The following is an 11,173-nucleotide window of genomic DNA, read 5'->3' as shown; positions in this document are numbered from 1 at the left end:
GGATATTACAGGGCTGAATATCCTGTGGGCCTGGATCTACTGCCTTGGCCTCGGAAACTCGTTGTAGCCCACTTGAAAAATCTCCTAACCTAGAGCACGGAGCCCCTGGAGCAGACCAGCCATGGAAAGTCACTCCCCCTGAACCACACCCTCAAGTCCACAGTTGAGCTATTGGTCCAGGGAAGCTCCAGCAGCCTCTCTGCTCGGACGAGCAGCCTCCATGGGTGCCAGGACATAAATATTGCAAAACTGCTCTTCCTTCACAGCACCTAAGCCTCTGCCTCGCCCACAGGAGCATCTGCAATGCAGACGGTGGCTCTCGAAAACCACCCCTGTAATTGAGATTAAATGTGCCAGAAGCAGCAGGTGTGTACGAAGGAGCAGTGGGAGGACACCCCTACCCTGCATTATTGATCAAGGGGTGGAACAGGAGCCCCAGGATAAGAGGAGACAGCGTCATGGCAGATGTGGGCCCCACCAGCTGCCAGGCCTGCAAGAAGCTCATCCTGCCCAGGGAGGGAGGGGGTCCAAGCCGGGCAAGAAGGTGGGGCATTGAGAGGAGAGGGCTCCTCCTACCTTTAGGCACCAGCTCCAGAGGACTGAACTCTTCCTTGTCCCGGGGACCTGCCTGCAATTCCTGCTTGTGTGGCGGCAGAGACACAGGCTGAAATTTCACTGGTGACAGCCAAGTCCTCTGGCTCTGCCCCAGGTAAACCTCTCGGGACTGAGGGGCTGCACCGGGCTGAGGGGAGCATCCTGAGTGCTGGCAGCCAGTGAGGGCTCCGGGTGGGCTCACTCTCAGAGAGCACCTGGGGATGCATGAGATGGAAGTGCCCCTCAGGTGGGTTTGACCGGCAGTTGAGTCCAGAGAAATGACCAGAGGGGAACCTGGCCCCTGGGTTAGCAGAGGAAGGGGGGAACACTCTGGGAGGCCCAAAGTCACTCTTTTCAGAGACCTGGATGCAGTCACAGACTGGTGCTAAGGGCTTCCCTTTCTCATTAAGGTTGTCTTAGACAAACGAGACTGCCTTCCCAGGTAAGCACCTGCTGGGGTGAGGGTAGCCCAAAGGAGAAAGCCACGGTTGCAGAGAAGCTCAGGCCTGTTCCCCGTGGCTCAGGGGCCTGGGGCTGTGTGAGACCTCCCCTCCCTCCAGCTCCATGTGAGGGGTCAGAAGGACAAGGCCCAGCCTTCCACCTCTGAAGCCTTGCAGTGAGGACAGCCTATGGTGGCAGGAGGAACCCAGACCTCCCACCTGGTGGAGGAGGAGCAGCCTCTGAGCTACCAGTCCTTGTGGGGCCACAGCAGGCACTGTGGGGTAGGGGATGGGTCTTGGCAGAAGTGGGAGGAGGTCCAGGGCCCACTTCCTAGTTGCTGGGCCCAGCACTGGGATTGGGTCTGACCTTCAGAGATACTAGGTATCTGGAGACCAGGGGGGAGGGCATGAGTGCCTGCTGGCCGCTGAGAGTGAAATGCAACTATCGTCATAAGGACGGTGAGGCCCTGGACTTCTCTAGGCCCATTCCTCTCAGGACAGTACTCAGAGGCCCAGGCAAGAGGCTTGTAAAAATTCACTTACAGGGACCAGCAGTTAGCGTAATGGCTATGTCGCTGGACTCCTACGTAGTCGACCGCGGTTCGCGTCCCGGACCCGGTGGCTTAAAACTCACGCTGGGCGCGTGTGTGTGCGTGCCCAAGTTCCCAAGAGGAGAATGGAGGAGAAGGGATTGCAGCGTGGCCATCCCCCGTAGGGGGTGATTTCTCGCTTTCTGTCTCTCTGTCTCTCTCTGTCTGTGTGGCGAGCGCACGTGCCCTATAGGGAAAAACCTCTCCAAAAAAAAATTCACTTACAAAATAGTCACCCCAAGCTTGCTCTGGGGAGCAGAGAGTGAGCTCCAGACAGGCCCAGAGAACCTGATCCCCTGCCCACAGGGCAGCCACAAAATGCATGGTGAGCACAGGGCCACCACTACCCTCCTACTTCCAGAAACTCCTCCCAGTTGGTGGAGTCTTTAGCCCATGGTCAGGGCGTGCTGAGGGCCAACCCTGCCAGCTGACAGCCCTCCTGAGAGTGTCGTGGGCAGGGGACCAAGATGAGCAGAGGAGCTCATGTTCCTGGGGCAGCCCGAGTGCAGGGAGTCACTGCCGGGGCTGAGGGTGGCATCCTGCTCCTCCTTCGCCCAACCAGGTCTGACCACACACACTAGGGCAGAAACGGCCCCAGGTGCCAGGAGCACTTCAGGGGATATAATGACAAACGGTCTTTTCAGGTTGGGTTGACTACTGCTCAGTGCCTGGCACTGCGGGTATCACAGAAGTGTGTTCACCTGAGCCTAATGCTTGCATCCCTGCAAAGCCTCATTTCCTCCCAAAGCTTTGGATGCAAAGGGCAAATGATCGAAGTCACTTCTAGCTAGACCCAGTCGGCAAGGCAGAAATCCTTTCGACTGTAACATGAATCTGGATCCAGACACTCCACCTCGCCTCACTCCAGCCACAGGTCTTAGCCTAACAGCTGCTAGTTTCATTTTATTTTATTTTATTTCATTTATTTTTATTTTAGTTTTTAGTTTTTATTGTAAGGTGTGTGTGCGCACCAGAGAGAGAGAGAGAAAGTGAGAAATCACCCCCCAGGCGTAGGGGGGAAACGGCCATGCCTCACTCCCTTTTCCTCCATTCTCCTCTTGGGATTTTGGGTACACACAGAGACCCAAGGTGGTTCTCAAGTCACTGGGTCCAGGACTCAAATTGCACAGTGGGTCATGTGGGATCCAGCACCTTAACCTCCGAGCCACCTGCTGGCGCACCGGCTGCTAGTTTCTGCCTGTGTTGGAACAGGAAATCAGGGCACGGTGTGAGAGAGGCACAGAGTGGGTCCTTCGGGGTTATCTACATCTCGGTGCTGCTCTTAGGCGGGGGCTGTGATCACGGGCGGGACGGGACACTGAGACTACCAAGCTAGTCCAGCCGGCGCTTGCAGGTCCTCAGGCACGGAGGCAGAGACTCAGGGGGCTGATCAGGGCTAATGTGATCGCCGCCACACAGACCTGCCACCTCTGCGCCCCAGGCCCTCCTCGCAGCCCCATGTGACAGCCTGTTCCATTACTGCTCCCACCTAATTAGGGTAATTAAAATGAAAGTAATCAAAGCAAAGTAATGGGAAATCTCTTAATAAACTGTCACCACTGCATTCATTGCACAGGTCCTGTGCCTTTGTGAATGTCAAGGAGCTAAAGAATGGGGCCAGGGACTGGACAGAAAGACCACACCTGCCCTGTACCTTCAGACCTCCACCTAGACTCTTCACCCTCCAAGGGCCCAGCATCTTTCCCAACAGGCCAGCCTCTGGGCTGTGGCCCCGCCACCAAGGACATCAGACATGCAGTGCTCCTATTCCCAGGGCCTTCACCTGCAGCAGGCACTACACCTGGTTTCCGTAGCCCCTCCAAGAAGCTGTGGTTCGCCATCTTGAGTAGGGAATGGCAGGGCCCTCTGACCAGGGACACACTGCTGACCTAATCTCCCCAGTGCCGTCCCAGGGTGGCTGTCTATGCTGAGGGTCTCAACTTCCCAGACACAAGCCTGCCACCCCTAACTTGCTCTTTAAATAGTGCAGTAGGAGTGGGAGATCTCTAACATAGAGCTGGTGCCCTTTTTAAATGTTGCCAAAGGGTGTGTGTGCTCACCAGAGAGAGAGAAAAGGAGAAAGCTCCCCTCATAGGGCATTGTCACACTGCAATCCCTTCTCCTCCATCTCTCCCTCCTTACGGGGCGTTGGGTATTCATGCAGTGCCCAGCATGTTTTGCAAGTCACTGATCAGGGACTCAAACTGTGCAGTTGGCCATATGGGATCCAGCCACTTAAACCACCAGCCACCAGTGGCCCACTGCTGGCTCTCTCTCTCTCTCCCCAGCCACTACAGACTAACATCCCTGGTCCAGCAAGCTCATTTCTCTGCTCCTTAGAGACATCCTCTGGCCTCAACCAAAGAGTAGAGCAGACTCTGCTCAGGAGAATGCTGCCAGGGCCAGAGGTGGGGAGACGAGAGGGAATCGGGGCCATAGGTGTGGGGGTCCAGTCTCACCTGCCCCCTGCAAGAAACAGCCTGAGGGGACCAGGACCCATGGTACCAGGGTTGCAGGGCAGGGGACTGCAGGAAGAGGGCACAGGCTGAGTAGTGAAGGGCAGAGTTCTGGATTACAAATATTGAGCCTGAATGAGCAGGGATGAGGATTAGCCAGAGGGAGTAGGACAGCTCTATCCTGCCGCCCAGAAGCCCCCATACTCTGAGAAACCCATTAGCTCTGGGGCTCTGCCCCTAGGAGACTGACCTCGCGGGACTGGACTTTACCCCTCCCCTCCCCCTGCGGAGGGAGGGGTGCGTGGGTGGGGTCCTCCGCCAGGAAGCCTAGGGCCTCTGGGGGCGCAGCTGAGCACCAGGCAGCTGGATGGTGTTGATGCTCTCCCGGGAAACCGCAGTGGCTGCGCTCCCGTCTGGGCACCTGCAACACAGGTGGGTGGGAGGTCTCTAAGGATCCCAGCTGGTCCAGCAGAGCCCACTACGCCTCCGTCCAGGCCCAGGGCTTCGCCCTAGAGTATGCAGGCACAGCCTTGGAGCCACAGGAGAGAGTGAGTATGTCTGAGTGTGTTCATGTGTGCACATGTGTGTCAGAGACAGTATGTTGCAGGGGGCTGGGGTGCTTGTTTGCAGGCACTTTGGGACCAGGAAGAAAGGATCCTGAATACTTTTTCAACTCAAAAGGTTTGGGGAGGGGGAAGAGGAGAGTTGCAGGGCTGGTCCCTGGAACTGCGAACTCAGTATTGAGCTTTCCCTGCCCCTTGAGCCAGCGTGGCTGCCCACCTCCACCCCTGAGAGCCAGGCAGGAGCACCCCATCCCAGACCTGCATTGCCCGGGTGTGAGAGGGTGGGCAGGTGTAGCTCTGGATCGGGCCCCTGGGAAGCCTGCCCGTGCTGTGGGGGCCGGGACTGGCTTTCCGCCTTTCTGGGAAGACCTGCGCTGGAGGGGCAGGAGTGGCGCGCCCAGGCCCCCCATACCCTGTTCTGTGGGCACTCAGGGACCAAGCGTTCTTAGCGAGCTGGGCAGAGAGGAAGCCAAGGCCAGCGAGGTTAATGTTGGTTGGGAGCCTACCTGATAACCCCGTGGCTCCACTCCCAACCTCGTGGAGACCCGCGGAGGAAGCACTACCAGTGCTGGTTCCCCTAGTCCCCACTAGGCGGCGTCTGCACTGATCCTGGAGTCTCAGTGGGTAGGGGCGGGAGCTACCTAGGGCTGGGATCTGGTGGCCGCAAGGCGTTCTGATCGAGCTCCACCTTTCCCCCCACCTTCGCCTAGGTGCTTCTGACGATGGACATGGGCCCATCGGGACCGCGAGAGTGATGTCGGCCCAGGAGCTCGTGCCCTGCCTCTGCAGGCAGGGGGACCAGCACCTAGACCTGGGGGAGCCCGAGCAGGCCACCGCCTTCTACCTGGCTGCGTTCAGCTGCCACGCCCCCACGGCCGTGCGGAGCGTGCGCACTGCCCTGGCCGAGGCGCGGGGGACACCTGTGGTGGCCACCTTGGAGGCCTGGTGCCGCGGGGACAGCCAGATCCCCGCAATCCACTGGGACGGCATGGCGGTGGTCTCCCTGACGGGGACCCTGGCCTCCGCCTTCCTCGGCGCGGTTTGCCCTGACCACCCGGCCGCGGTCCTGCACTTGCTGGCGGGCCTCCTGGCACGCGGGCGCCATGGTGAGGTGGTGCAGCGCTGCGGAGCTCTGCTGGATGCCCACTCCCAGCAAGCCCTGGAGCTGCGGCTGACCCGCGCCCTGGCCTGGGTCCTGTCCGGGGCACAGGCGGGCGACGGCATGGCCGACTACCTGCAGGCCTTTGCCTCCAGCGCAGACCGGACGGTGGCCTTCATCCGCACCCACCAGCAGCCCTACCTCCCCATGCTGCTGAGCACCCTCCAGAACTACATCTCAGGGACCCCGGGGCACCCAGACAGCACTGGCCAGCAGGAAACCCAATGCCAGCGACTTCTGGTAGCTCTGGACCCAGGGGGTACCTGGAGTGATGCCCTGACCCCCGAAGCTCTGCTTCTCTGTGGCAGGTATGAGGACTGCCTGGCAGCCTGCAGCCAGGCTCTTGAGTCCCACCGGATGGGCACCAGACCCCAAGGTAAGACAACACCGTCATGTCCCCTTAAGAGTAGGACAAGAGTCAGCCTTGCCATTCTTTCACAGTGTGGCTTAGTCCTGCCATGGTAAAGGTAAGGACACCACAGTGAAAAGACAGACAGACCTCTTCCCTACGGAGCACCCCAGAAGCAAACAAAATCTGTGCTTTGAAAAATAGGAGGTAGAGGCCAGCAGATGGCATAGAGGTAACATCGCTGGTCTCCCATAGGGGTGACCTTGGTTCCAGTTCCGAACCCAGATCCAGGAGGAGAATGGAGAAGGGATTGCAGTGTGGCCATCCCCTCTAGGGGGAGATTTCGCACTTTCCCTCTCACTGTCTCTGTCTCTCTCTCCCCCCAGCAAATACACACCCCCTAAGGCAAAAAACCTCTTTAAAAAAAAAAAAAAAAGGAGCCAGCAGGGGGGGTGGTGGGGCTGGACTCCCACATGGCAGATCACGGTTCAAGTCCCAGACCTGGTGGCTTGTTTTCTCACTTTCTCCCTCGCCCTCTCACTCTCTCCCTCTCTGGTCAAATAGATAAATAAAGTTAAATGATTATTTTTTAAAAAAAGGAACATACTAGGTACAGCTCCAGCCAGATGATCAGGGAAGGCTTCTCAGAGGAGGTGTCATTTGAACTGAGACTGAAGGATTTCAGGCAGTAGAAGGCAAATAATGCCAGGGACCTAGGAAGAAAGAGCTTGACATGTCTGTGTCACCGAATAGGTGACAGAGGAAAGGGAGAGGGAAGAGGGGAGCACTGAGGACGGCAGACTTGGGCTAGACCCACTGGCCTCTAGGAGACTTAGGATTTTACCCTCAGCACAGGGAGGTGCACTGAACGGTTTTAAACTGTAGGGTTTAAACCACAGAGTGCTCTGAGTTGCATTTTTAAAATTTCCTGTCTGCGGTGTGGAGAACGTGTGGGAGCAGCCAAAGTGAGGACAGAAGCTGCTGGGGGGCTTGTCCAGGCCGAGAGGCAGTGGCGATGGTGCAGGCAGGAGAGAATAGAGGCGCAGGTCAGGGGGGAGCGGAGAGACGTGATGGTCTCTAATAATGACAATGAATAAAAGTAAAATAATTCAAAAGAAAAAAAAAAGAATGATTTTAAGAGTCCGCCTAGAACAACTGGACTGCAGAGGGGAGAGGAGCAGATCGGATAAAGAGAGTGTCTGACATTTTGGACACCCCAGTTTGCGAACCCTAGGGCCGCATCCCAGCCTGTCACCAATTCCTGTGCACCCTTGGCCACTGTGGGGCAGCTCTGTGTCAGCTGTGTCCACCTCTGAGGACTGCTGCGTGGATTTGGTGAAAACGCATACCGAGCCCTTGAAATGTGTCACCCACCAAGGGTTTAGTGTCCCTAGGCAGAGGAACGAGGGTCCGGGTTGAAGAATCACTGGCACAAAGCAGGGATTTGAAGTCCAAGTTCTAGCTGGAGGGAGCCCAGGGTTGAGAAACCCCAGTGGCAGACAGACATCTGAGAAAGGGGCATGGCAGGCCTGCTGCCATTTACTGAACACTTAGTGGGTGGGCCCCATTTTAAGCATGCGATAACCATTCTCATTGAATCTGCATGGCGGCTCTCAGAAGGTGGGCATGACAGCCACCATCCCCACATGCACACTGCTTGCAGAGGGTACAAGGAGGTTTGGGGAGCTGGGATGCCTCCCTGGGGTACTCCTAGCCTGCCACCACACTAGGCTCCCTAGGAGGAACCAGCGAAGGGAGCAGGAGGAAGAGCAGCCCAGGAAGATAGGAAGAAGCCTGTGGGGTGATGGATCAGGGCCAGAAGAGGAGGGAGCCTGCAGTGAGAGTCTGCAGTGGGTGGTGCTGGGAGCCGGGAGCTGAGAGTCGTGGTGACGAGGTGAAGGGAGGACGGAGTGTCTGTCCGAGTACACAGTACCAAGGTTATGGGTGACCCTGACAAGGCGAGTGGGGTAAGAACCTGCTAGAGAGAGCTGAAAAGTCAGTGAGCAAATTTGTTTCTGGAAATACACTGAAGTAGATACTCCCAAGTCTCTCCACTATAAATTACTATGAGTTTACTGCTCAGCAAAGTGACGGAGAATCCTAAGCTTTCAAGGCCACCAAACACAGTGACTGGTGAATGGAGACCAATATGCACAGCAAGGTGGGGGCATTCAGTGATCCCCAAGATGGAGGGGGCATTCCACTTCAATGACCATACAAACATAGGGCACAAACTGGGGAGTCACAGTAGAGACCCCTGTGGATATTAGGAACTCTGCAAGGCCTCTAGCCTTGGGGAACAAGACTGCTGGCAAAACTCATCCCCTCCAGGGCATACTGCCCAAAGCTTGTCTGCGTCCTCCTCACTGCTATGTGGATGGGACACCTTCGCTAACAAGGATGCATTCATTAGGCCCAACCACTTAGGTCGAGGGACTCACTGTGTCACCAACCACTAGCACGACTATGGCTTACAATGAGAAGTGAAGAAATCCATTTTCCTGTAGTGTTGTACAAATGTAGCTTCCTACAACAAATACATTCCAATCTTGAGGCTGCTTTCCCAAGTCCTTAGAAACACTGAACAAATCTTTCTTCACCCACTTTTGCTGTTGGAATACCACAGGCTGAGGAATGCATAGCAAATGGAAATGAATGGATGCTGGAAGTTCGAGATCCAGCTGCTGGCAGGTTTGGTGATTCTAATTCCAAGATGGTACCTTTAATGCTGCATCCACACATAGCGGAGGGCAGAGGGCAAAGAGGCAAAAGGTGGCCCAATTCATCTTTTATGATGGTATCAATCCCACCCAAGAGGGTGGAGCTCTCATGGCCTGATCACCCCTCAGAGGTCCTACCTCTTTTTCTTTTTTCTAAGGTTTTTGTCATAGGGCATATGCACTTGACAGAAAGAGAGAAAAGGAATGTGAGAAATCACCTCCCGAGGGAATGGCCACACTACAATTCCTTCTCTTTCAGTCTTCTCTCAGGATTTCAGACATGTTCACACATGTCCTTGCATGATTTTCAAGCTGCTGGGTCTGGGACTCGAACTGCTGACCCAGTCCTACCTCTTAACACTGTTACAATGACAATTAAATTTCAACTTGAGTTTTGGAGGAGACATTCAAACCATAGCAAAACCCTTCTATATTTTGGGAAATGTCTTTGTTTTTCTGAGTAATTAGACATGCATGGACACACATACTAGATATAGAACAAATATAGCTTTATCTCAAAATTCCTGGTAACTGTTAAGTGCCCAGGTACCATGGCTCCCAGAATGCTTATCTTCAAAATCTTAGGCAGCCAATGCCCATACATTCAAGATTCTTCATTAAAATCTACTGGAGTAGGAGAGAAAATAGTTGTCACAGCTCCTCCCCAGCAAGGGTGGGGTCTGTTCCCCATTACAGAAGCTGGCATGGCATGGTGATTTGCTGGGACCAACAGAATCTGGTGAAAGTGACATCATGTGGTTCTGGAGGCCAAGCCCAAGCATCCCTGCACCTTCCATCTTCACCTTGGAATGTTTCCAATACCATGTAAAGAAACTGGAGTAATGACCGGTCAGAGACTCCACAGAGATGGGGCCAGCAGATGGTGTAATGGTTATGTCACTGGACTCCCACATAGTCGACTGTGGTTCAAGTCCCAGGCCCGGTGGCTTGAAACTCACACCAGGTGCATGTACGTACATGCCCAAAATCCCAAGAGGAGAATGAAGAAGGGGTTGTGGCATGGCCATCCCCCCAGGGGGTGATTTCTCCCTTTCTGTCTCTCTGTCTGTCTCTCTGGAGAGTGTACATGCCCAATGGCAAAAATCTCTCTAAAAAAAGAGATTCCATTCCACTGATAACTGGATCAAAGCATCCTTTTTTGATGCATGTTCTAGCCAAAACTGAATTAGGTAATATAGGGCTTATAATTTTATATTTCCATAATAATTCACTACCTTCATGGAATATAGAAGAACATACAATATATGCAACAGATTCAGGAAAAATGCTTTATAATATTTAATATTCCCAAAATCGCAACAACCCAGAAATAGGAAACTTCACTAACTGAAGAATGTGTATCCAAAACTACCATAATTATCACATTTTATGATGATATTTTAAAAGCCTTCTATTTAAAATGAGACTGAAGTGGCTTCCCACTCTCCCATTTATCTATCATTGTACTAGAAATCCTAGCCGACACAGTAAGATAAATATTTTTAAAAAGACAAAATGTGTAAGGCTGAAAAGGAAGCAACAAAATTATTATTATTCCAGACAATAATATGATTAGCTATGTAGAAACCCCAAAAGAAACAAAGCAAGATGTATTAAATATTTACTGTAGCAGCAGAAAGTTATGTAGTTCAAAGATTGAAATGACTTCATGAAGAAAAATATAAAACTTTATTTAAAAACAATAAAGAATACTTACATAAATGGAGAGATATTCAATGTCTATTATTAGAAAGACTTGATATTAGAATTAAGAGCAAAGAGCCAATAATAGTCAAGACAGGCCTGGCCACTAGATCAGCAGTTAGTCGGTGCTTTGCAAGACTGGAAGCCACACGGCCAACTACAGGTTCTGGTCCCTGGGTCTGAAACACACCAGACATACACATGGATGTCCAGGATCCCAAGGAGGTAAAGGGTTGGAGAAAGGGAATCATGGTGTCTTTTTTCTCTTTCTATCTCTATGTTCTTCTCTCTCACATGTGTACATAGGTGTTTTTATTTTTAAAAAGTCAAGACTCACGAGAAAGAGGGACAGGAAAAGGGGCTGGAAAGAGAGAAAGGGGGAGAAGAGAAAGAAAAGCAGAAGATAGAGAAGAAAAGCTGGTGGGCCAGTAATAGGAGGTGTTCAACCAGTTAATACAAAGCTATACTAATCAGCCCAGTAGACTATTGACTTAAAGGCTAGATAGACCAATAAAATTAATTAGACAATCCAGAAGCAGATCCACACATATTTAATACTGACTATGTGATGCAATGAGCATTGCAAATCTGTAGGGAA

At 53.2% G+C, this 11,173-nt stretch overlaps 1 protein-coding gene across 1 annotated transcript in view; it reads left to right on the top strand.

Moving 5' to 3' along the window:
* Positions 1 to 1,441: 1,441 nt before the first annotated feature.
* Positions 1,442 to 11,173, top strand: part of TTC34 (tetratricopeptide repeat domain 34) — a 37,246-nt gene continuing 27,514 nt past the window's right edge. The window contains exons 1-3 of the mRNA XM_006161181.2: positions 1,442 to 1,493; positions 3,336 to 3,470; positions 5,354 to 6,178. Of these exons, the coding sequence (XP_006161243.2) occupies positions 1,442 to 1,493; positions 3,336 to 3,470; positions 5,354 to 6,178 (1,012 nt within the window). The remainder of the gene's footprint in view (positions 1,494 to 3,335; positions 3,471 to 5,353; positions 6,179 to 11,173) is intronic.

This window comes from Tupaia chinensis, unplaced genomic scaffold (genome assembly GCF_000334495.1).
Source record: "Tupaia chinensis unplaced genomic scaffold, TupChi_1.0 Scaffold138365_1, whole genome shotgun sequence".
Classification (NCBI taxonomy): domain Eukaryota; kingdom Metazoa; phylum Chordata; class Mammalia; order Scandentia; family Tupaiidae; genus Tupaia; species Tupaia belangeri.
The sequence above is the reverse complement of the archived record's forward strand: the minus strand, read 5'-3'. Positions and strand labels throughout refer to the sequence as shown.